The 26,667-nt window shown below is 43.1% G+C and overlaps 2 protein-coding genes across 2 annotated transcripts in view; both read right to left on the bottom strand.

Moving 5' to 3' along the window:
- Window positions 1-898: 898 nt before the first annotated feature.
- The window catches only part of dnah9 (dynein, axonemal, heavy chain 9), a 240,491-nt gene continuing 214,722 nt past the window's right edge, over window positions 899-26,667 (bottom strand). The window contains exons 76-78 of the mRNA XM_075458261.1: window positions 4,181-4,434; window positions 3,963-4,098; window positions 899-2,607 (exon numbers count right to left, since the gene is read on the bottom strand). Of these exons, the coding sequence (XP_075314376.1) occupies window positions 2,380-2,607; window positions 3,963-4,098; window positions 4,181-4,434 (618 nt within the window). The 3' untranslated portion in view covers window positions 899-2,379. The remainder of the gene's footprint in view (window positions 2,608-3,962; window positions 4,099-4,180; window positions 4,435-26,667) is intronic.
- On the bottom strand, window positions 14,046-18,236 carry LOC142374473 (uncharacterized). Its single transcript, XM_075458201.1, has 6 exons — window positions 18,135-18,236; window positions 17,646-17,711; window positions 16,513-17,094; window positions 16,285-16,425; window positions 15,864-16,116; window positions 14,046-15,466 (listed from the first exon to the last, which is right to left on the bottom strand). The coding sequence occupies exons 1-6, from the start codon at window positions 18,234-18,236 to the stop codon at window positions 14,790-14,792; spliced, it is 1,821 nt and encodes a 606-aa protein (XP_075314316.1). The 3' UTR covers window positions 14,046-14,789.

Raw genomic sequence — 26,667 nt, forward strand, 5'->3', positions numbered from 1 at the left:
GCTCTTGCCCCTTAGCCACCACGTATTTGGCTAGCATGACAGGCTGCGCAAACAGCGCAATCGCTTCACAGGGAGCGCCGATTTGCACCGGTCTGTGTCCTACCGTCAGTATTTGACAACCTCTAACAATGGAAATGCGCTTCAAATGCCCCGGAGTTCCCCTTTAAGTCTCTCCAGTAACCAGTAACAGGAGTTGCTGGGGAACCTGGGCTGAGACAGCCAGAAAAAAGGAGGAAAGAGTTAGTTCCAACATGTCTTACACTGTACCATGTGCATACGTCTCTCTTCTGTACATTAAGTTGAAGAATATATCTGTCGGACTCCACATTTTCTTCTTTGGAGATGCCTTTTTTTTTTAAATGTTCATATGGGGAGGAGGAAATAAGAAAAGAGTGACTCAAAAAATTTGTTTGTAAAGGAGAGCTTTTTGGATTCAACAAGATCTATGAGGTGCTCTTTGGATAAAAGAACTAGGGTTGAAAGAACTAGAATATCAAAAAAGTCCAAGGCACACTCCTTTAGAATAACTTAAAATGCCTTTATTTTTGGTGTTTTAAAATCTATGACTATGACTATGCTACAAAAATAAAGGCATTTTAAGCTATTTCTAAAAGAGAGCGCCTTTTTCGATATCCTAAGAAAAGAATGAACTGGAGGAAGGAGGAGAGAAGGGGAGAAAGATGCTTTTAAAAACTTGAAAGAGAAGAGAAGAGGAGCCAGAACTAAGGGACTGGAAACCAGAGATAGGAGAAATGACTGCATGTTGGCACTAAAATGAGAAATATCGAAGAGTATGTGCAAATAAAACCACAAGCAATCTGGAATGCCGCGATAAAGCATCTTTATTGTCAGACTTTCCTTGAGAAAGAAGTAATAATCAATGTAAAAAAATTGCACTCATAAAAATATATTTGTGTGATTCTGATAATACAAGACATGATTATATTATAAACCATGATGATAAATGTGTAGGCAATGTTTTAATTCAGATAAAATGTGTGAAATAACCCAATAGTGATATTATTATTATGCCATGATACTTCCAAAGCTGGTTAATCTTACAACACTCTCCCAAATAATACATAGAGCATGAAGTGAATTTATCCACAAACAACTAATTAGCATGTTTATTACCTTAAATACTGATCCTCAAACAAAGAATTCTCAGGCATGTTTTTAACAGTCTGCAACTACAGAGGCATACAAAACTGCATTTTAAGGCACACCACGCAGAAAATGACATCACACAAAGGACTGTAAGATATCTTATGCTGGGACTCTCTGAGGAACATGACAGCTTTTTATTCAGTGTTGTTTGAAACACTTCGGATTTTACTGTTGAGATTTAACAGGTCCCTTCCGGAGGAAGCCAAAAATTATGGCTGCTTCAGACAATGAGCTCAAAAGACAGATTCCAGTGAAATCCATCCTTTCAAATGCATCAACATTACAAGCTAAATAAAATTCATTCGGAAGAGAGAGATATGCCTCGTGATTAAATATGAAACAATGCTAAATGTTTGCTGACCAATGTATGGGAGCACTTATGACAACAATGTGACACAAAAAGTCATCTTTGGCTGGTTCACTTTAAAATCATGAATGAAGTATTTTAATTGCAGTGTCAATGACCTGGTCCTTACTCCTTATCTGATTTCTGTCTAACATACATCAGGCTCAGAGCTGGTGGACGTCTTGCTGTGTGACAGATACACCTAAAAAAAAAAGAAAAAATTATAAACTGACTAATTCACGTCTGTCACATATCTTTATGAAGTTTGAAAATATCAGCTAACAACCATTACTGATCATTTCAGAAGAAAACAGGTGCTGCTCAAAGTCAAAAAAGGGTTCTTCCCAGCTGGATTTCTAGGGTACATCACTGTTACAATGAAGGACTTAGTCCATTATTCGGTTCCATTTTAAGGACACCTTTGTGTATTCTATGTGTTCTCAAAGCACGACAATGCATTTCAATATGAGTTAGTTAGCTTTACACTGTGTTCAAACAACAGTAAAGTACAAGTTGCCAATACAAAATGGCTGCAAGATAGCCAGCTAAGTGTTCGTGGCTATTTCAGAGTCAGGACAATTTTTCAACTGTGTAAGGTGGAACTGAAAGTGGAACCAATGCTGTGACTTATGGCCACATATTAAGACTGTTCCCAAAATGGGAGTCTTTTGAAGCCCATTGTGGAAGCATTGATAAACATCTAAAGTCTGAGTGATTTGAATTAACTAACAAATAGAACTTAATTCTTTAGCAAACTCTGTTCTTTTCTTAAAACGCTACACAGTCTCATTTTGAAATATTTGGCACAAAAACAATTTCATCTGTTTACCCTGTCAGTACCATCAATGAGCGTATCTTAACCACAGCTAGATCTGCAGAAGCAATGCCACGCCAGCTAAGGTCCACTTGGACGGGTTTTCTTTGGTCTTCAGATTAAAGGTCCACACATATGTCGGTCCCCGCTGGCGGGTTTTATAGACGGGACACTGATAGACATTTTTGTTCTCTTGTTTGTCCACTGGGATGGCCTTGATGAAGATGACTGGCATGGTTGGAGTGAGCTCTTTCAGGCGGGCATCTACAATCATACCAGTCTGAAGAGAAAAGAAAAGAAAAAGAAAAGTTTTGTTGTTGGACCAAGTGATGTTTGACTTTGTTGAACACAAAATTGTGGCATCTTTGAAAAGTGGTGAAAGTCATTTGTGTTTGAGTCAAAGTCACGCTCTCCTTCGAATACACACTCACTAAACACACTGAAACTGAGTGGTCTGTCTCATTAATTAATCCTCCTACACTTAGAGCCTGACAAACAGAAGTTTCTCCATGAATGCGCAGTGACTTTCAGGAATGAATATAAATCCCGATGACTTTGAAAAGCTCATAGGACAAAGCCCTAATTGCTTCTGCAACTGCTCCAAAACTTTTAAGGTGTTAAATACTGTATCATTAACTTGATGTCTGTTTGGGTAAATACAAATGATGGGTATCTTAAAAAGAGCCAAATGGGCTCTTTGAGTTTCCTTACAAATTAGCTTAATGCTCTACATAAAACAGTACCGCAGCAGCAGATATCTACTGTTATTCTTTCATTTCACAACATACTGAGCGAATAAAATAGTATTACGTAGCTGAAGTATTCACCACCAATAACTGGCATTCATTACAAAACGACACATTCTTCCACTGTGTGCTGTCTGCATTCTCTGTTATATACATTCATTGTGTAAATCGCAGTATCCAGCTGTCTTTGATGTCTTTACCCTCTTTGAATAAAATGCAAGGTTCATTAATATAGATGAATAAGTTTATCATAAATCTTTGACTTTTATTGCAGCACAGAGTTATGTCCAGATGGAGCAGTGCAAACTCTCTGGTTCACACCCTGAAACTCCCTGCCAGTGGCACAGGACTGGCCTTGGGGCTGAGAGGGGGATGCGAAATGAGGAGGAGGAGAGTGGAGAAGTGAAAGCCGTCTGGCCTGTCTGTCTGCCTGTCTATTTGCCTGCATCTCCAACTTTAATGAAGAAGAAAGGAACCACTGCTCTAAAGGGTGATCTAAGTGTTCGAGTGCACACTCTGCACATTCCCTAATTAAGAAGTCTACAGGGATGCTCCTTGAGAGCTTGGCTCATATACAGTAGTTGAGTATATGTAGATAGATGGAGTCCTGGGAATCTGAGTAACGCCCTGCACTCGAAGAGGTGAGGATGCAAAGCAGGAAATTAAGCCACAAAGGGAAGGTGGAGGTGCTCTTGGGGGAAATACTGAAGTAACTTTTCTTCACGTGGTTTTGAGGTGCATTTTGAAGGTGGCCCATGTGTCTCTCATTCACAGTCAGAAGTGGAAGGCTACAGGTATTTTAAACCACAAGGCATTTGTAAATCTAAGAGTGTCTTTTTAAGATTACCATTTTGTAACTGTAAATCTGTGAAAAACTCGTACACTATACCTGTGTGTCCCACCGCGCCCCCTCCATGTACAGTCCGTGTATGTAGGCCCCCTCACGAGGTGGAGAGCTAAAGTCTTCACGATTCTTCTTTGTGACATCACACTGCAGACACATGCTGTCCAAAGGCCATTCATTCCTGACATTCAAGCATGGGGAGATTTGCTTTAACATCAATTGGTTTCTATCAAGTTTAATATCCTGAAGCAAAGCAGCCTTACCTTCTAGCCATAGCCTGCATGATGGCTGTGAGGAAGGACTGTGGGTTGAAGAAGCCAGCCAGCCACACGGCGGAAGGTAAGATGAAGTCAGCTGACCAAGCTTCAAGTTCCTTGATCCTGGCCAGGAGGTCAGTGAACCACAGAGACAACCCTGACATGGAGGGATATGCTCGTTTGGTCCAACTCTCTGGCACCGTGTCCAGGAAAATAGCATTCTGAAGGTTCTCCATGTCACTGGTCATAGTCAGCTCTCCCTGATAGGTGGGAGTGACAGGAAAGAGAGCAGCTGAAATCTTCCATTGTGAAAGGTACTTAAGTACATATTGTTAATATTCTTACACCTAAAAGGAACTAGAATGGCAAGATCTTGGCAGATAAATAAACAGTGCTCTTAGGTGAAATGCTGTGGTTGGTGAGCCTTCTGCGAAAGCAGTGTTTTTCAACCTTATTGAGTCATGACCACCCAGAAAAATTAGGTTGCTGTTTGAGCACCACCCCACCACCTACCTGAAATACTTCTTCTGAGAAGCCATCGTTACATTACATTACATTACATTACGGTCATTTTGCAGAAGCTTTTATCCAAAGCGACTTACAATAAGTGTATTCCACATCGGTAGGCAAAAGAACTTCAGGTCACAAGAATTTGTGCATTTCCTTCCAAAACCAAACAGCTAAGAGCATAACTAGTGCTAGAGTAAATGCGAAAAGTTAGGTACCTAGACAGATGGGAAGACAATTTAGAAAACAAAGACAATTTAGGAAACAAATAAATGTGCAAGGAGCTAGGACGAAGTAGGTGATGTCCTAAGAGGGCGGATCAGGGTAGTGTTTCCTGAAGAGATGGGTGTTAAGCCTGCGGCGAAAGATGGGCAGCGACTCAGCTGTCCTGACATCAGTCGGGAGATCGTTCCACCATCGGGGTGCCAGAACAGAGAAAAGCCGTGACCGTGTCGATCGTGCGCAGGGACCGCTGCGTGACGAGGCAGCCGGCCGCCTGGAGGCCGCAGAGCGAAGTGGTCGGGCGGGGGTGTATCACTGTTGACTACTCTTGTGATAGATAGCAAAACCAGCTATGGCAACTTTGATACACGGCTTTAACACACGGCTTATTTTTTGTGTGTTTTTTCAGTTCAGTTAAAAGGCTCTACACGCACACTTTGACTCCCACAAATAAAATTTGTTCTAAGAAATGCTGGTTTGTCCTCCTGTGTTTGATACCACAGCTGAGCTGGACAAAGGAACTGAAATGTCATCGATATAAGAAAGTTATTGGCTATTGGCCCATGTGTTGTGCACATGAAAGGAAAAGAACAAGATTATTTTTCATAACAGGTATACTGGTTCACCATAGGCAATCATACATCCTCTAAAACGTAAGTTACGTATGTAACTACGTTTCAATGAATCCCGGATGACCGCCAGAGGGCGGTGCTGAAAGCACTGAATGTCCCTTCGCGCATGCGCCGTTCGAGTAGTAATACCAACAGAGTCACACCTGTGACATGTCGGATGATCAATCAGAGGCTATGTAGCGTTTTTGGGCATTTATATATGCATCAAATATAAGGATTTATAAGACGTTCTCACTGTCTCAATAAACCTTAAACCTCGAATGTAGGGCACCACCTCGCTGATGTTTTAACTTGTTTTAAGTTACAGTCCAGGGGGGACGACTTAAAATCTTACGATCCTGGTATGTTAAATTAATAATCAATTAATAATCAGTCTCATATCTCGCTACTTTCGTGAAAGTTCTCGTTTGGTTGGACAGACATTACGTAAAGAAAGCATACGACACAATCTGTGATTATAACATATATATAGATATATGAACTATTTATTAAAATGATATGACCAAAGACATGAACCTTTAAACAAACATGAGATGCATTGAATATGGGTGATTATATAAAACACTTAGTGAATGGAAAATAAAATATGGGAATGGAGGGATACTGGATTCAAATAGTTTAGGTTGGCTAACTATTTGACGCTAAATACTGACATTTTGGATTAATTTATCATTCTGTGAAAGCCTCGAGACATCCATCAAACCCACTTTAAGGTGAAAACGGGTCGGTCTTACTGCGCTGAAGTTCTGTTTAGTCAGCTCGGAACACGGCAGCGGCCACGCGGGGTCCGAGGGGATTTCTCTTCCGCTCTCTGGGCCTTCCTGGTTGTGGTGGCTGACTTGCTGACTTTAGCGGACTTCTCAGTTGCCTCTTTTCACCGGGAAACGGGAACGATGGTGCCGAGGGCTTTACTGTGGGATGATCAAATCCTCCGAGTGTCAGGGTTGGTCCGTTGCTGCTTTCTCTGATAAAGCGAACTTAAGTTCACAGAAGATTAATAAAAGGTTGCTTGGAGTTGGCTTCTTGGTAGGAAAAGGTGATGATGGTGTGAAACAGCGGAGGTTAGGGCGTGCGACGTAAAAGGACATGGATGGCGATGGACGAACAAAAACACGTAAAACTTGTATCTTCAGAGTATTTCATTCTGTTTCTTTTCTTAGGGTCTTTCTTTCTCGTCTTTCCTTGGGTCCTTCTGGTTATGGAGGGCTTCATCCTCTCGTCTTTCCGCTCTCTCCTGAGATTATGGGAAACTCCCAAAACTCTGGTGAGCTCTTCTTTTCTTCTCAAGTCATCTCCAAATCTCTGAAAACCTGAACAGCTGAAGAACAAATCTCTCTGTGCAACTGTGATCTGCGTCCCGTTCTCTGTTCTGCTCTCTGTGTCAAATCTCCTTCTTCTCTGCGTTCGGATTTGCGGGTTCCGTGGTTTGACTCTCGGAGGCGGGGCATGACGTAAGCTTACACTACTCTTTCAGCCAATGATATGGCTGAACTGTGGTGAACGTCTGCCTTGGTTTCTCTATGTAAGATGATCTACTCAGCATTTTATGTGGGGATTTCTGGATAGAACAAAGAAAACTCTTATTTCTCCATTACTCCCATCTCATAGAACATTTGTCTCGGTGATTCTGAAAACACCACAACTTGTTAAGATATGCAGATTAAAGATACAACATAGACTTGCAATATAAAGACATCAAAATAACACACAACGTAATACAGATGATTATGACTTTCAAAATTCAGATGGACATCTATAAAATCGTGACATATGAAGAGCGAACCACACAATGTTGATTTTCTGTGTTAACAATGGGGATACCAAAAAAATACCAAATAGATACTGAAGGGACATCGTTAAAAGTTAAATTGTTGCATATATTTTGTCCATTTTACTGAGTCCTTGTGTTCAGCTATTCAACAATATAGACCACTAGGGGGCAATGTTGTTCCGTCGGCGGGTTTGTCTTTTCCCAACAAGATTTTTTCTCAGTCAATATTTAAGCCAGAATCGTACAAATTGTCTCTATATGCGTCTTGTGATCAAGCTGGAAACCTGAAAGAAATCGTATACGGTTATCAAACACATTTAATATAGTTTTAAGATTCGACTAAAAAATTAGTCTTAGTGAAGTATTCTCGGTTCGTTTGTAGCCATCTGGTCGGTTCTCTGGTGAAAAAGGGTGTTAAAGTGTCAACTTCGATTTATGGTCAAGATAAGATAGTACGGTGTCCCACTTTTCCAACAGAAAGATTATTTGTTCTTTTGAGCTTATTCTTTTATGGCAAGCATCTGTTGGAGTTCCACTCCCAAAAGCTTTCAAAAGGCCGAAGGTTGTTGAAAATTAGGCAGTTTCTGTCTCTCTTTCCTTTGTGGAGAGAAAATGAAGATCTGGGTTTTATCCACATACGTAAACATCCCCCACAGGAATGTTGGTTTCGTCAGAGTTTGAAGAACTCTTAATCCACACGGCACTGTGACTGCTACAGCTATATAGCCTGGTGTCATCCGTCACTCTGTTCCTACAGAATCTTCTCGCGGAATGCAAGGATTCTGAGTGACAGAGAAGCTCTGGCGGTCATCCGGGATTCATAGAACCGTAGTTACATACGTAACTTACGTTCTATTTCATCCCTACTGACCGCCAAAGGGCGGTGCTGAAAGCACTGAATGACTGATACCACCGGCGTCACGAGGAATCCAGAGCAAATACCTCATTGAGAAGGCTCAGAGGACCCTCGCCGCAGAACCTGATCCAGAGGATGAGGGGAGGCCACATTAACCCCGTACAATCGGGTGAACATGCTCGGGGAAGCCCATGATGCCGCAGCACATATTGCTTCCATCAGACCCCACTCAAGGCTGCCCAGGAAGCGGAGACGCTCCTGGTAGAGTGCGCCTTCACACCAACGAGTGGGGAGCAGCGTCCCACAGCGTGGGCGTGGCAGATGACGCCCACGATCCAATGGGAGAGGCGTTGCTTGGAAGGAGGACAACCTAACCCAGGGCCTCCATAACGCAAGAACAGTAGGTCTGAGCCTCGTATAGCAGCAGTGGCTGCAATGTATGCCTCCAGTGCCCTCACTGGGCACAACAACTGAGACCCATCGGCCGTTCCCTCTGACACAGGCTGAAACCGTGCCAAACTCAATGGCCGGTTGCAATGAGAACGAGATAACACTTGAGGCAGGAGTGCAGTGTTTGGCCACAAGGTAACACCAGAGCCATCAGTACCCCATCTGAAACAGGAAGGGCTGACAGAAAGAGCATGTAGCTCGCTGACTCTCTTAGAGAAGCCAACAAAAAGGCAGTCTGGCATGATAGCCACCTGAGGTCTGCCAAAGGCTCGAATGGAGAGTGGCACAGAGCTTTAAGAACCAAGGGCAGATCCAAAACTGGTGCCTGCGGAACCATCGGTGGGTGCAACCTACGAGCACCATGCAAGAAAAGATAAACTAGAATAGGGCTCCCCATGGTACAGCCCTCAAAGCCAGCATGAGTAGATGATATCGCCGCTACCTACACCTTAAGTGTTGAAGGAGAGTGGCCCCTATCAAGAAGAGACTGGAGAAACTCCAGGATAGTGGACACTGCATAGTGGACACTGCACAGGTGAGTGGATCACCATTGTGGGCAGAACACCACTGGGAAAACATCCGCCACCTGTCTTCACATCACTGGCGAGACGAGGGTGCCCAGGCACTCAAAAGGGTGCGTCTACCGGAACCCAAATATCCTGCCAGCAGCTGCATAAGCAGTCCAGCGGCCACACCCACAGTCGGAGGCGTTGAGGACTGGGGTGCCATAGCAGTCCCAACTGGGACAGCAAAATCCCTTCTGGTCGGAAGACACCACGGGATGGCGTGACAGACCCTGCCGGAGCGGGAACCATGGCCGTGCTGGCCAACACGGAGCCCCTAGCAACCTCTCGTGGCCCTCCTCGGCAACCCGCCGAAGAGTAGGCCAAATCAGAGACGGGTGGAAAAGCATACAGGAGGACCCTTGGCCAGGGATGAGCCAATGCATCCTGGCCCAGTGCACCTAATGCCCCCTTAAGGGAATACCATCGAGTCGATTCCTCTGTGGCGAAAAGGTCCCAGATCCTGAGCACTAAGTCGCTGTGAAGGGACCACTCTTCCCGGAGCAGTCGCCTGGCGGGAAAGAGAGTCTGCGACGTGGTTGTGCCGCCCTGGTAAGTACACTGCCTGCAGGGTGGACAGGCGAGGAGAGGCCCATTCCAGGAGATCTCTGGACACTTCCAGAAACTGCGCTGACCTGGTGCCACCTCGATGGCTGAGGTGGTAGAACGCAGAGGCGTTGTCTGACCGAATCAGAACATACTTCCCCTTCAAGTGGGCTAAAGGTGTCTGAGAACCAGACGCACAGCACGCAGCTCCAGTACAGTTATGTGCTAGGGTGCAGTGACAGTAGACCTAAGGGCACAACCCGAGCGACCGGCGCCAGTTTGCCCAGTAGCAGCAGGGAGGCGACGTACGGAAACTGCCGGCCCAGCCTGAATCGACTGACCCACCGGAGTATATCGTTCACCCTTGAGCAGATGGGTAAGCCCTCATGGAAGGTGAATTCGGAGACACCCCAAGAAAAGTGGTTGTCTGAGATGGGGTCAGGCAGCTCTTTTCCAGGGTGGCCTGAAGGCCCAACGGGGACACATGACCAAGCAGACGACTCGTATCACGAGAAGCATGCGCCCGGGATGGGGTGCAGAAGCCAATCGTCGAGGTATGGAAGAGCCTTCATGCCGCAGAGGAGAAAGGTCTGCTTTTACACTCCGAGCGAACACCCTCGGGGAGAGAGAGAGGCCAAACGGGAGCACCGGAGAAAAACGGCGACGCTCTGCCGCAAGAGGTACATGCAAGTACTCATCCGTCAGGTCTGTTGAGGGAACCCACTTGTCCCTCTTAACAGTCTGAAGAACCTCTGCCGTCATGAGCCTGTGAAAAGGCAGCACCTTTAGATATCGATACAGTCCCCTTGGGACCCAAAATAGTAGCCTCTGGGTTGCTGCCGAGGATCAATTGTCTCTATTGCACCCTTGGCCAGGAGGGCAGAAAGCTCCTGGTCCAGTGCTTGAGCTTACACCGGGTCGGTGATTATGGTCACCCTGACCCGGCGTGACATGCGAGGCCGCCGTTGGAATTGTAGCCGGTAACCAGAGGTAAGGGTGGTAACCACCCATGGATCCCCCTATGGGTGGAGAAGAGAATCTAACTAGCGAAGGATCCAGCTGGCGTGCCTGAAGAAGGAATTTCACTTCTGCCAATTCTGCAGACAAACGCTCAACTCTCGTGGAAAGGCCCTGATCAGACTTGGCTCGACTCTTCTTAGGAGGAGCCACAGAGGCTGTGGCTTCATACCGGCGCTTCTAGCGCCTAAGGAGGGTCACCTTCCCAGAAGGTGGAAGGTCATTGCCAACCTCGGGGCGCAATCGGGCCAGCCGAGTCACCCACACAGCACGGGGCATGTAACCACAGTTCATGCAGGAATTCTCTGATAGGGTCCCCACCAGGCGATCATGTCAAAGGCAGGCAGGGCACAGGTCGTGGCCATCATCTGCCTGAAGCACGGCCCCACAATCCACACAACAGTGGGAGCCATCCATGTTCGAACCGACCCGAGTCCAACTGCAGGCAGAAAGAACAGAGGAGCTGACACTGTCAGCTACCTCCAGAATACAGGATGACAAACCAGAAACTGGGAGAGGGGGCGAAAACGCTGCCGTCACCAATTAAAGCTTAGTGCAAAATAGCAAGATATTAGCTAAAATTGGGAGAGGGTGCGAAAACGCAGCCGTCACCAATTAAAGCAATCAAACTGAGATACTACCACAGGTAGCTCATTTCAAAACCAAATAAGCAGTCAGCCAAAATCGGGAGAGGGGGCGAAAACGCTGCCGTTACCAATTAAATCTCAGCACAAAATAGAGTGAGATATTAGCTAAAATCGGGAGAGGGGGCGAAAACGCTGCCTTCATCAATTAAAGCAATCAAACATAGATGCTACCACAGGTAGCTCAATCTAAAACTGAATAAGCGGCCGGCTAAAATTGGGAGAGGGGGCGAGACGCTGCCTTCACCAATTAAAGCTCAGCACAAAATAATGAGATATTAGCTAAAATCGGGAGAGGGGGTTAAAACGCAGCCATCACCAATTAAAGCTCAGCGCAAAATAGTGAGATATTAGCTAAAATCGGGAGAGGGGGGCGAAAACGTAGCCGTCACCAATTAAAGCTCAGCGCAAAATAGAGTGAGATATCAGCTAAAATCGGGAGAGGGGGCGAAAACGCTGCCATCACCGATTAAGGCAAGAAAACTCAGATGCTACCATAGGTAGCTCATTCCAAAACCGGGTAAGCGGTTGACTAAAATCGGGAGAGGGGCGAGACGCCACCGTCACCAATTAAGGCAATCAAATCTCAGATGCTACCACAGGTAGCTCGATTCAAAACTGAATAATCAGCTGGCTATAATTGGGAGAGGGGGTGAGATGCTACCTTCACCAATTAGAGCTCAGCGCAAAAATAGAGTGAGATGTCAGCTGAAACCGGGAGAGGGGGCGAAAACGCTGCCGTCACCAATTAAAGCTCAGCACAAAATAGAGTGAGATATTAGCTAAAATCGGGAGAGGGGGCGAAAACGCTGCCGTCACCAATAAAGGCAAGAAAACGCAGATGCTACCATAGGTAGCTCACTCCAACACCGGATAAGCGGTTGGCTAAAATCGGGAGAGGGTGCGAGACGCTAGCCTGATTAACATAGACTTTCACATCTCTTCGAGATTCTGGTCTGACCAAGACCATAACGAATACGATTAGAAATGGCCTGGTGAACCCGCCTCCCTCGGGTTGCTACTGGTTGTGGCCAGAAAAGGCTGTGCCTAAGCTTAAGCCAATCACACCACTCTTTCCTCTGACGTATGAGTTAGCTACCAGCGGGGCTAACTGGTAGATTAAACTCTTCCCAAAGCCAGTAGGGAGCAAGGCGAAAACGTCTTTCCTGTCAAGAAATGATTCAAGGGCTGTTCTTTGCTCGATTTTTAACGAGAATCTCCCGTCGAACACTTTCATTACAGCATCTACAGCAGTGTCAAAAGCTTGACGCTGCTCCATGTTGATATTGAATGAAGCGCTTCCGTGTACAATCCATGGGTTGAGTGGCAGTTCAACCACGTCACTACCTTGAACACGCCTCTACCCTGGGCCGTTGGCGCTGCTCAAAGTTGATTGCTTCCCGACAAAGTGGGTGGAGTTCCCATTTTTTTGGAAACTCGAATCCACCTGAATGAGCAGTTTGCCTGAGTAAGTGTAGCAGAGCCGAAGGTGTTGCGTCACTGCGAGGGCGGAGCCTGGGTAGCGAGACGCCACCGTCACCAATTAAAGCAATCAAACTCAGATGCTACCACAGGTAGCCCAATCTCAGACTGAATAAGCCGTCGGCTAAAATTGGGAGAGGGGGCGAGACGCTACCGTCACCAATTAAAGCAACAGAACTCAGATGCTACCACAGGTAGCTCAATCTAAAACTGAATAAGCCTTTGGCCAATATCGGGAGAGGGGGCGAGACGCCACCATCACCGATTAAAGAGATCAAACTTAGATGCTACCACAGTTAGCTATTCAAAACTGAATAATCAGCTGGCTAAAATTGGGAGAGGGGGCGAGACGCCACCGTCACCAATTAAAGCAATCAAACTCAGATGCTACCACAGGTAGCCATTTAAAACAGAATAATCAGCTGGCTAAAATTGGGAGAGGGGGCGAGACGCTACCGTCACCAAATAAAGAAATCAAACTGAGATGCTACCACAGGTAGCCCAGTCTAAAACTGAATAAGCTGTGGCCAATATCGGGAGAGGGGGCGAGACGCCACCGTCACCAAATAAAGAAATCAAACTTAGATGCTACAGCAGGTAGCTCAGTTTAAAGAACTAAACAATCGGCTGTTTAATATCGGGAGAGAGGGGGCGAGAAGCCACCGTAACCGATTAAAGCAAGCAAAGCTCAGATGCTACTGCAGGTAGCGCAGTTCAGAGCTAAACAATCAGCTGTTTAATATCGGGAGGGAGGGGGCGAGACGCCACCGTAACCGATTAAAGCAAGCAAAGCTCAGATGCTACTGCAGGTAGCTCCGTTCAGAGCTAAACAATCACCTGTTTAATATCGGGAGAGAGGGGGGCGAGACGCCACCGTAACCGATTAAAGCAATAGCTCAGTTCAGAGCTAAACAATCAACTGTTTAGCTCAGTTCAGAACTGAAAAAACGTAGGTTAGGCGCTACCGCTCACAATTTAAAGCACAACAACAACCGGAGAGGCTAACCTTAAGTAGCCAAGCTGAAGTGTGCGTATCATACCACCAACCTGAAGCTGTGAGTCGGGAGGGGGGGTGCGCAAACGCAACCATCACCAGCACACAGAAGATCGGTCAAGGATCAACCCGTCGCAGCCCCTAGGAGGGCGAAATATCACTGCTCCAGCCAACAGGCAAATGGGGCGTCAAACGACGGGGAAATGACCAAGAAAGGTTGATGCTATACAAGCGAACCGCACGCGAGAAGAAAAAGGAACAGAGTGACGGATGACGTCAGGCTATATAGCCTCTGATTGATCATCCGACATGTCACAGGTGTGACTGTTGGTATTACTACTCAAACGGCGCATGCGCGAAAGGACATTCAGTGCTTTCAGCACCGCCCTCTGGCGGTAAGTAGGGATGAAATAGAACCCAGATTGCCTGTGGTGTACCGAAGGGTTCAATTTTAGGTACGATTTTATTTTCTATTTATATGCTCCCGCTTGGCCAGATTATTCAGTGCCACAATGTATCTTTCCATTGTTATGCGGACGACACAGATATACTAGTGAATTAAATCACTGCTCCCACATTCCGTCCTGGAGAGTCATTCACTCATTTCAGGGTATCTGCACATTTTTCATCAACAAATTTAATGACTTTTAAGACCTTTTTAAGACCTCTAAGAATAAAAAATAAGACCATTACCACGGCAAAAATATATATAAAAACTACACTCTAGGCTGTTCGGTTTAACAAAGCACATTGTATTTTTATCAACAGTGCAAACAGTCAGTGCATATTTACAAACATAAAGTGCATGTCAGGCAACTGCCTTCTCAATAATACAATTACTGCTGTAAATAACATACAAACAGTGTGTAAACAAATGACAAGTCCACAAAAAAACAAAAAAAAAACGGAATTAGCCCAAACAACAGCATTTTTACTGTCGATCCGTTAGGCATCTCAGTTCAGTAGCCTTCTTTTCAATCTCAGCAGTTAGGACCACCAACTGCTCTCTTTTTTCCTTAGCTCGTCGTCTCAAGGTGTTTGATTTTGTTATTAGTGTTGCCATTTTGGTGCCAGCAGAATTCTCCGCTTTTTCTGCCATTTGGTCAGCATCGGTTTGAAGGCTCTCACATACACCTTCCAATGATCTCTTCTGCCTTTTGAGATCCTCCAGTTCCTCCACCACATTCTTTCTTTTTTTCTTTCGGTCATCCGTTTCCTTTTTGCTCCTCTCCTCATCCAGGTATGCTCTGTACCTGGTGCGTGCTGTGGCACAGTAACTGATCATCTCTTTGGTCAGAGGCACTTTGGTCACTCCTCCCCACACTCTGACATGGTCACATATAAGTCTCTGTGCAACGATTCCTTCCTCAGTTAGGTTGTCGGTCTCCACTTCTTTATTTGTTGAAAACCCACGTTCAACTTCAGCTTGCCCATGGGACAAGAGCAGCAGATTTTTGCAGAATGTCCATAGGTCAGGATAAGACCCAGCCATTCTCTGATGTAAAAATACATCAACTCTGCATTCTTCAGAAGGACTGAAGGAGATGAAGTCCAATCCTTTGGCATCAGTGTGCAGGAAATTTTCGAACTGCTGAGATATCATATCACCTGTAATTAGATTTGATGCAGAAGAAAAATGTCAACACATAGAATTACAATAAGCATAAGAAAGCAGCTTGTAATAATCCCATGATGCCAGAAATGTGCAATAAAAATCTCTGGGTATATGTTAATCTGGGGTGCGTTTCCCAAATCCATAGCTGCTATCCAGTTAGCAACTTTGTTGGTTGGCAATGGGAAATTGCAACAGACATAGTAGCTGACTAAGTTAGCAACTATGGTTTTGGGAACACACCCTAGGCTAATACTTCAAACCAAAAGAGTTGGTTGGTTAATAAAAGGTTTTAAAATCCATATGTTAAAAATATTCATGTTGAAAACAAAATGGAAAAACATAATCTAATATTCCATTCTATTCTAATCCATTCTTATTCCTAAAGTTTACCAGCAGATATCCCGCCTGCCAACTGCTTGTCCTGCACAAACTTCTGGATGAGTGCTTTTATCTTCTCCAGACAGTCATCTGGCTTTGAGTGCATTTTCTTTGGGTCCAAACACATCATATTGTGCACAATTGAATACTTCAGAGGGCACTTATCCAGCGCCTTCTTGCAGATGTTCGAAAGAACAATCTGGCAGTCTTTTCTGAACTGAAGCACACCAAGATCACTGACTCTGCCTTTGACCCCTGACAGCTCCTGACAACAAAACATGGTTTGTCAAATTTCTATGATCTCTCCAAACACTAATGAGAAGGTTAACAATACCTCAATTGTACATATCAAAACAGCTCACACTCCAAGTTATTCACATTTGTTTGACACATTTCTATCTAAAGATATCAATGAATTTACAGGAAGTCCCACCTTGATGACAGCTGTTGCACCCATTCCAATGTCCACTTCCTTTGGACTCAGCCAGAGTTTTTGATCCGTAACATCAAGCCTAACAAGTTTGTACGGAGTGAGAGTCAGGGCATCGCGCTTGATAAAGCGTTTAAGTAGATTCTGAAAATAAAATTCAATTCAGTTAATTTGTGTGTGTGTTTGACATTTATTGTTGTTGTTGTTGTTGTTGTTGAGATGAATGATTACCCGGATCAAATTTTCCAAGTCCTCCCAAAGGAAGGGCATCATCGGCACATCCGTCTGATATTTCACCAGAAATGGCTGAAAGGCTCGTGATATGGCCATGAAAAAATGGAATTTGGCCAGCAGAAGGGGATCCATTTGGGCTTCACAAATGCTGTCAAATGATGATGTCCCTGGGTTCTTCACCTTCTTTGACTTTGCAAGGTCCACATACTTCACAATGGAGGGCCAGACTTCTAACGCTCTTTCAACAGCAGGCAAATTTTCTAACCACCTATGCCCACAGAAAGGCAAGGGGAATGTTGAGGTTGCTGTTGCAGATGTGAAATCTTCTCTTCTGGCTGGTGTGCAGTGGAAGAGAAAATGAAGTGCTTTAAGCACTTTTTGCACCATCCACAATTCAAAACCACCTTTGAACGCATTATGAAGGGTGTGTAAACCACAGCTTCCGACAATTTGAATTTGTGTCCCAGCAAATTGCTCAGCATGCTCTTTTTGCAGGAGGTTCACAAATTTCCAGTTCACAGAGGGTCCATCCATTGACAGAGAGATCATATTCCTGAGGTTTAGTTCCTTTGTACATTCCTAAAATTATGAAAAACACAAACATTAGGCCTATAAAAACTGTCAACTTATTCCTAAAGCAATGATACCAAGATAATTTTATCATTATTATAGCCTGTGTCTGTCAAATATTTAAAATAAGTTTGGTTTACCGTAAGATAAGGTGTGCAAACATTAACATACAGGAAAAATGCCTTATGCCACACACACACACACACACAGCACCAGCCCCCCACCCTGCCTTCCACCAGACAGCCCCCTCACAGCACACACAATATTTCTATGTAGATGACAATAAAAATTAATTGAATCTGTGAGTTTGCTTATTAATTAGGAGAACATTCAAAATAACTTCAAGAATATACTATTCAATTAAAAACCAGCTGACTTAGTCCCAACATCAGGCTAGGAAAGCTGGTTTTGCACACATTTATTCACTAGAGGAACTAAACCAAAACCAACTGTTGCAAATTTGCTTGCCAATAATTATTATTATACCATTTACAAACATTAAACACTGACATTTTAAATCACGTGCTTGTCTTAATTTGTTAGGTTGTTGAATGGCTTACCTTGAACTTTTCCAGTAAGTCTTCAGCAGTGGAGTGACCCATAAACTCTGATACCAGATACCGGGACTGCACTCGAGAACCATCATCATCCGTCCAATATCGGACATGTAAATCCAATTGTTTGTTTTTGGTGGTGCGATTCATGCTCTCATCAAACATGATAACGAAGCTGCCTTGGTTCACACTGCTTAGAAGTTCCCTTTTTATGAACGGCGCTAACCCAAATCGCGCAAGATATGATGTTTTGTCCTTGCCGCAACTAAAAGTCTTTGCATATTCGGAGTCGGGGAACATTGCTCTGAAGACAGCGCTCACATCTCCGTTGGATGTATATGAATGGTGTCGGCTAACTGTTTGAACAACCCACAGTATTTCGGACTTTAGTGTTGTAATTGGGGCAAATGTACTGAAGGTAGTACTGGTACTGGGCCCCGACGACACCAACGCGGGTGCAACGTTATCATTTGCATTTGCAGTAGATAGGCCTACCGATGCTGCAAACATCCGAATGGGGACAGTAGTTGCCTGACTGTCGGCATATCGCTTGTGTTTCTCCCCTTTCATGTGTGCGTCGAGGGCTCCACAGCCCATTGTTCCCAATTGTATGTTTTTTTTACAAAGTCTGCACCGCGCTTCATATTCGGTAGACTTTTTTAACCAGCCGCTATATTTCTCGTCATCGAGCCAATTTTCGTTAAACTTGCATTTGCCCATCTTGGCTTGCGTCTGCCAGTCTGAAACACTTCTTCGTCTGTTTAATATATATGTTTAGCCTACGGGGGAAACGAAACACTGCCCCCTAAATGGTGTGTGGTGCCTGTACGCGCTACTGTTCACTCTCGTTAGACAGGGAGGGACGTGCGCTGATGCGCTACATGAAATAACATTAGAAAATCGTCTCTCCAGACATATCTTTCTTTCATTCCGCCCAGATGAAATTTAATGCCGCCCAGATGAAATTTAATGCCACTCTTCGAAAATCTGCGAAATTTAAGACATTTTAAGACCTTAAAAAACGTTTTTTTTTTTTTAAGACTTTTTAAGACTTTTTAAGGATCCGCGGAGACCCTGTCATTTATATTCTCAAGACTTGATTACTGTAATTCACTCCTGTCCGGCATAAACCAAAGATCACTTTCCTGTCTCGAACTGGTCCAGGATGCAGCAGTATAGGCTTCTCACTGGTTTTAACAGACGATATCACATCATCCCAATCCTGGCTTCACTCCACTGGCTTCCTGCATGTTTTAGAATTGATTTTAAGATTTTACTAATCACCTTTAAAGCCCGGCTGGGTCTGGCCCGAGCTAGATAGTTGACATGCTAACCACCTATGAGCCAGTACGTGGCCTTACATCCTCGTGCTGGGGACTCCAGGCTGTTCCAAGGTCGAGGCTTGAAACTAAAGATGATCGCGTCTTCTCCATCAGGGCCCCTCGACTTTGGAATGACCTTCCAGAGGAGATAAGCTTGCAGATTCAGTAACATCTTTTAAATCACTTCTAAAAACCCATTTTTATAGACTTGCTTTTATGTGATTTTTTTTTTATGTGTCCTGTTTGGACCTCTGTTGTTTTTTGTTTGTCAAAGCCATTTGTAAACCCTGTTTTTAAAGGTGCTATACAAATAAAATTATCATTATTATTATTATTATTATACTTTAATTGCAGTTGTCACCAGAGAAGTCATGACAGCCTGGATGGCTAGGTGATATCACCTGTTTTGAACTTGCCATGACTTTAGACTCATAATTTCTGTCTCTTTTTGAGTTGTGCCAAGACACATACCAACATTTTACCCACCCTCTGTTATTTACTTTTGCTCATAAAGGAGCAAAAATGCATGTAGCGGAAAACATTGTACGGTGCAGCACAAAAACAACATGCCATTTCATTTCAATTAGAAATAAACTGAATGAATGCTTTAATTTGAGTTTTTCACTGGCTTTTTAAGAGGGCGGCTGTGATTGTCTCCCAGCCGGAAGGTGGACAGTTCAATACCAATGTGTCTTGTGACTGTAGAGAAAAAGCACTGCATACTGCATATAGAGTGAAAATACAATAATGGGAAACATTGAAAGTAAAAGTCTGTAAATTCTATACAAGGTCGAAAAGGCACGACGTAAGTGTGGACCGTTTGAGTTTCATGATCTCTCTCTGATCTCTTTTCTGGAATGAAAATCTATATTTAAGTAGGACGCATGCTTCTCTGTTCTAACGGACGGAGGCTTTCCTATAGATGTTCAAAAGGCTTCTTTGGTTTGTAAATTTTCATGACAGGAAGCAACCAGGAGTTAAGCATGCGCGGCCCTGTTAGTCCCTGCAGCTAACTGGGGACACCTCTTGGTAACAAGTCCTAAGAAAACTACTGAGACATACATAAACATTAGGGTAAGCCCATCCTACCAGATAAGGAACAGACAAGATGGCACCTATGAGTAATGAGACGGCATATGAGTGAACATATAGGTGTCCTTCACCGACTCATACTGCAGCTGATGTATACATACTCATATGTTCCGGTCAAGAATTCTTTATGAGGGTGAAAAGGTTCTGTAGATTTATCTACATCAGTGCCTTTACTGATGTCACCTTCCAACACTTCTTAAAGTCCTGATCAGTCAGACACACCACTGCACAATGAAAATGCACCTTCTCACCAAGGCTAACGTTCTGATAGCTTCTATTTATTCCTATAAAGAGGAAATATGATTCCATTTGCTAGTACAATAGTCTACATGTCTTTTAAATCATTGAGCTGGTTTATTGAGGCTTGTAGGACAGAGAGATCGAAGACACATTTTTTCCCTCCTCTTTCTTATTTAGTTTGGTGTTAACAGACAAGTCAGTCAAGCTTGACACACTGAGCGCAGACGTGTCTTTGCATTCTTACGCAAGCCAGATTTCTGAGTCATTCTTAAGACTCGGCTACTGTCAAACAAAAAGCTTTAGTTATGTAGCGAACTCAAGTGTGGAATTAATACAAACTTAAGCCTTTGGAAGACCCAAACATTCCTGTGGGGGATGTTTTTATGTGTAGGGACCAGGTGGGGGGATTTCTACAAAGGAAGAGACTGAGATAGCTTAATTTACAACAACCTTTGCTCCATGAAAGTATTTGGGAGTGTCTCAATAACAGACCTGCGCCAAAAACTTATGTGGGATGCATTAACAACTTTGTGCTAACTAAGCTGAGCAAACAAAGGACCCTTAAAGGAGAAAACTCAGACTAACCCACTCCCTACCTTATCTGGACAAAGTACATGAAAGGTGACATCTACCCTCATCAGCCAGATGAGAAGCAGACACCTAAATAGAACCCTGGAAATTACTTTACTCAGATTTACTTTCAGTCAAATCTTGAAACTATATTAAATGTGCCTTATATCATTGTACAAGTTCTTTCAGGTTCTCAGTGCAATCCCGAGCTGCATTTTAAGACCCTTTTCACAATCGTACTTGGAAGAATAACAAAGAAATATGGAACCACATTCCTCCCTAGTGGTCTGTAGTATTGAATAGTTAAATCCAAACAAAGTCAGTAACTGGACATTTATATGAAGTAACGCAACTGTTAATCGATGTTTCCTGCTGTGTCTTTTTGTACTCCATGGTTAACACAGAAATTTAACATTGTTTGGTTCGTTATTCATATGTCATAGCTTTACAGATATTCATCTGAATTTCATGTTCAATGTCATGTTATGTGTTATTTGATGTCTATATATCATAAGCCTATGTTACAATGGCGTAGTCACGGGTGTGCCAGGGTGGGCCGGTGCCACCCAAAGAGGCAGCTGGCACACCCAAAAAATTGCCATCAGACGATGCGTTGCGACACCTGCCAACCTGGCGTAGCATTATTTCTGATGAAATAATAAATGCGTTCAATTGCTAAGCCGCGCCGTCTTCCCCTTTAAATTGAGAGCTGCGCAGTACGCACAGGTAAGCAGCAACATTGTTGTGCCTTTTACTCTGCTGCTAAGCCCAATAGCTGTGTTCAGATGGCTAAATGCGTAATGTGGACACGTTATGGCTCTGTGAGAGTGCATGAGTGTGTTATATTTCACAATGTTCATCTCATTGGGCACGCAATGTCCGTGTGTATGTTGTTTGTAGCTGTGTTTTTTTGAAAACACAAAGTGTTCTTTTTGTATTACTTTATTATTGATTGATTTGAGAGCACATCACGTGTGAATGTTTAGACCTGCTGTGATTACTGATGACAACGCACACAACGTGTGGATATGTCTTGTGTTAATAATGTTGTATTCGAGAGATACATTCTTTTGAATGTTTGTGGAGGTGTAACAATATGGTGGCCGACACGTGCAAACGCGTTGCAAACGGCAAAACCAATCCAACGGCGAAACGACTGCAAGAAAGAAACGCGCTGCAAACTTCAAAAACACATGCAAGAAAGAAACGCGCTGCAAACTTCAAAAACGCATGCAAGAAAGAAACGCGCTGCAAACTTCAAAAACACATGCAAGAAAGAAACGCACTGCAAACTTCAAAAACGCATGCAAGAAAGAAACGCGCTACAAACTTCAAAAACACATGCAAAAAAGAAACGCACTATTAACTTCAAAAACACATGCAAGAAAGAAACGCGCTATTTACTTCAAAAACACATGCAAGAAAGAAACGCGCTGCAAACTTCAAAAACACATGCAAAAAAGAAACGCGCAATAAACTTCAAAAACACATGCAAGAAAGAAACGCGCTGCAAACTTCAAAAACACATGCAAGAAAGAAACGCGCTACAAACTTCAAAAACACATGCAAGAAAGAAACGCGCCACAAACTTCAAAAACACATGCAAAAAAGAAACGCGCTACAAACTTCAAAAACACATGCAAGAAAGAAACGCGCTACAAACTTCAAAAACACATGCAAGAAAGAAACGCGCCACAAACTTCAAAAACACATGCAAAAAAGAAACGCGCAATAAACTTCAAAAACACATGCAAGAAAGAAACGCGCTACAAACTTCAAAAACACATGCAAGAAAGAAACGCGCTGCAAACTTCAAAAACACATGCAAGAAAGAAACGAGCTACAAACTTCAAAAACACATGCAAGAAAGAAACGCGCTGCAAACTTCTAAAACACATGCAAGAAAGAAACGCGCTGCAAACTTCAAAAACACATGCAAGAAAGAAACGCGCTACAAACTTCAAAAACACATGCAAGAAAGAAACGCGCTACAAACTTCAAAAACACATGCAAGAAAGAAACGCACTACAAACTTCAAAAACACATGCAAGCAAGAAACGCGCTACAAACTTCAAAAACACATGCAAGAAAGAAACGCGCCATAAACTTCAAAAACACATGCAAGAAAGAAACGCGCTATATACTTCAAAAACACATGCAAGAAAGAAACGCGCTGCAAACTTCAAAAACACATGCAAGAAAGAAACGCACTACAAACTTCAAAAACACATGCAAGCAAGAAACGCGCTACAAACTTCAAAAACACATGCAAGAAAGAAACGCGCTATAAATCTCAAAAACACATGCAAGAAAGAAACGCGCTATATACTTCAAAAACACATGCAAGAAAGAAACGCGCTGCAAACTTCAAAAATACATGCAAGAAAGAAACGCGCTATAAACTTCAAAAACACATGCAAAAAAAGAAACGCACTGCAAACCTCAAAAACACATGCAAGAAAGAAACGCACTACAAACTTCAAAAACACATGCAAAAAAGAAACGCGCCATAAACTTCAAAAACACATGCAAGAAAGAAACGCGCTATAAATCTCAAAAACACATGCAAGAAAGAAACGCGCTATAAACTTCAAAAACACATGCAAGAAAGAAACGCGCTGCAAACTTCAAAAATACATGCAAGAAAGAAACGCACTGCAAACCTCAAAAACACATGCAAGAAAGAAACGCGCTATAAACTTCAAAAACACATGCAAGAAAGAAACGCGCTATAAACTTCAAAAACACATGCAAGAAAGAAACGCGCTGCAAACTTCAAAAACACATGCAAGAAAGAAACGCACTGCAAACTTCAAAAACACATGCAAGAAAGAAACGCGCTACAAACTTCAAAAACACATGCAAGAAAGAAACGCGCTGCAAACTTCAAAACAATGCTTTTTTTTTTTTATACCTCGGGAGATCCAAACAAGATGAAAAACAGTGGCCGTAAAATCTTGAATATGAGATCAATGATTTAATATGTAACAAGATAAAAATCTTTAAAAATGATAAACTCTTGAATTATTGTAGGGCACACTAAACCCAAGCAGAGACACATGGCTGGATTCATTTGCTTAGAGCGCCATCGCTCATATATTGGAAGTTACATTCTCTCAACAATCCAGCCCAAAATATCTCCATCTGTGCACTCAGCACATTACCTTACCACTCCAAATTTTGTCATTACAATGAGCATGCCTGAGCCAAAAAAAAAACAAAACTTAAACACTCAATAAACTATCGGGAATTGAATAGTTTATGTGACTCTTGATATGCAACCATCCTTCTTCAACTGGCAGCTGGTAGTTATGTATTACTATTATGACAAGGTGGCGGTAATGCACAGAGCTGTTTGCCATGAAACAACAACAGAAGAACACGTCACTACTGCAAAGCTCAGTTGAACGTGTGAACTGTGAGCTTAGATTTTTTTAATAGTGTACAAATAAGAGAAACACGCAAAGCCGAAGACCAAAGCTGCGAAACAGTTTAGTGTGGAGCTACTTCAACACATGAAGTAAAACGAGGGCCAGTGCAAAGCTAGCATACATACAACTATGCACTGTTGTGCATAGGACGCAGCAGCGAGGCAAACAACTCCCAGCCCTCCCCCCTCACCAGACCCTTTACTCCACATCACCCAAGGTCTCCAAAGGATATCTCTATCCCAGCCAGAACTCCAGCGATCACCATCTACCAAGAAACGTAGGACACCCCCTCCTCCTCCTCTTACATCATCTGTCCTGGCAGAGCATGTGGGGATGTGCAGGATGTTCAAGGAGCAGCAGAATTCAAGACAAGATAACCATGATGCGTTTAGGGTCCCTGCTATAGTAGTCCCACTACTGACAGCTGTTCTGAGAACAAGCTGGGACCCAATAGGATTCCTGTATTAGTTAGTAAAAGAAGGAATCGAAAACAGTCAACCTGCTGGGTGATTCTATCTAATCTGTTAACGGTACCACGTACAACTCAGAATACAAAAGAGACCGGTGTAAACTCCACAAAGTTAGCCTTACTTAATATTAGATCTCTGTCCAATAAGTCACTGTTAGTTAATGACTTCATAATTTCATACAATTTAGATTTTCTTTTTCTGACAGAAACATGGTTAACAGAGAGCACAAGTGCTACTGTTCTTAATGAAACAGCACCCCCCAAATTTTAGTTTTATGGATGAATGCTGAAATGGGGGGAAAGGTGGGGGAGAAGCTGCCTTATTTAAAGATACATTCCAGAGCCACATCAAAGCTGTCACCAAGGCAGCTTTTTACCAACTCAGAAACATCAACAGGATTAAAGGTTTTCTTTCCCAAAAAGACCAGGAGAAACTCATCCATGCATTAATTTCCAGTAGACTCCATTACTGTAATGCTCTTTTAACTGGACTTCCCAAAAAGAGCATTAAACATCTGCAGCTCATCCAGAACGCTGCTGCTGGAGTTTTAACCCGGACTAAGAGATCTGAACACATCACATCAGTTTTAAAATCTTTACTCTGGCTTCTAGTCAGTCACAGAATAAGTTTTAAAAGCCTGCTGATGGTTTACAAATCCCAGAACGGTTTAGGCCCAAATTACATCTGTGATATGTTAAGAGAATATAAACCCAGCAGAGCTCTTAGATCCAAGGACTCAGGTCAGCTGGTCCAGTCCAGAGTCCAGACTAAACATGGAGAAGCAGCATTTAGCTGTTATGCTGCAAACAAGTGGAACAAACTGCCAGTGGAGATTAAACTTTCACCAAATGGAGACATTTTTAAATCCAGGTTAAAGACATTTCTGTTCTCATGTGTCTATGCATGAAATCTGCACGGTATCTTTGAACTTATCTATACTGTTGCTTGTTTTTAATCATTCTAATTCATTTTAATTATTTTATGTATTTTTTATGCTTCTTCCACTCCCTGCTGCAATGCTTTTTTTTTATGTAAAGCACTTTGAATTGTTTTGTACATGAAATGTGCTATACAAATAAGTTTTACTTGACTTGTTTGTTGTGAGTGAGGCACCAAGTATACAATTTTTCACCAAGGAATGAAACATTTAGCTGTTTACTGAAACATTTCATCTTATTAATCATGACCTCGTATAACTAAGAAAAGTGAAAGCAAACTAAACAAGAAGTAAAAAGTGTGAATGGCTGTTCTTGCCTCTGGGCCTTGTTTCCACATTTGTCATATTTTGTCTTATAATCGTATCATGCACCCTCGTGTCCAACTTAAGGAAATGCTCCCCCCCCCCAGATTGATGTAAACTTAACTTTAGCAGTTTCCGTTTCCAGTTTTACGGAATATACACGTGGAATATCAGAGACGGAATGAGACAAGGGGAGGAGCAAGTAAGGAGGCTGCTTGGTTATCAGTTTTGTGAACAAACATTTGTTTTTATCCAACATCCTGGCACATCTCTTGCCAAAATCCAAGGCAAAAGTGGAACATTTTCAACATGTTCCATTCAAATCCCAGAGGGAAAAAAATGGGAGATGGAGTTTTCGTAACAGATTCCCACAGGAAACAATGAACAACAGGTTTATGACTGGAACGGTTGTTCATGCCCACAGTTACAGATTTAGGTGAAAATAAAGCTTTGTATAAAAATCGGAAAATTCATCAGTGGGAATTAGAAATAAAAGCCGGCCTCTAATAACAGGCCTGACACCCACAGCAGTCAAAGTAAATAAAGGCTGGTGCCTTTTTTGAGAAAACACGGTACAGTAAACGTCTAAAAAAACTGCTACAGGAGTCATTAAGACAGCTGAACCTGAGGTAGACAGATCACTCTACAATAATGTAATGAATT

Source organism: Odontesthes bonariensis, chromosome 23, assembly GCF_027942865.1.
Source record: "Odontesthes bonariensis isolate fOdoBon6 chromosome 23, fOdoBon6.hap1, whole genome shotgun sequence".
NCBI classification, from domain to species: domain Eukaryota; kingdom Metazoa; phylum Chordata; class Actinopteri; order Atheriniformes; family Atherinopsidae; genus Odontesthes; species Odontesthes bonariensis.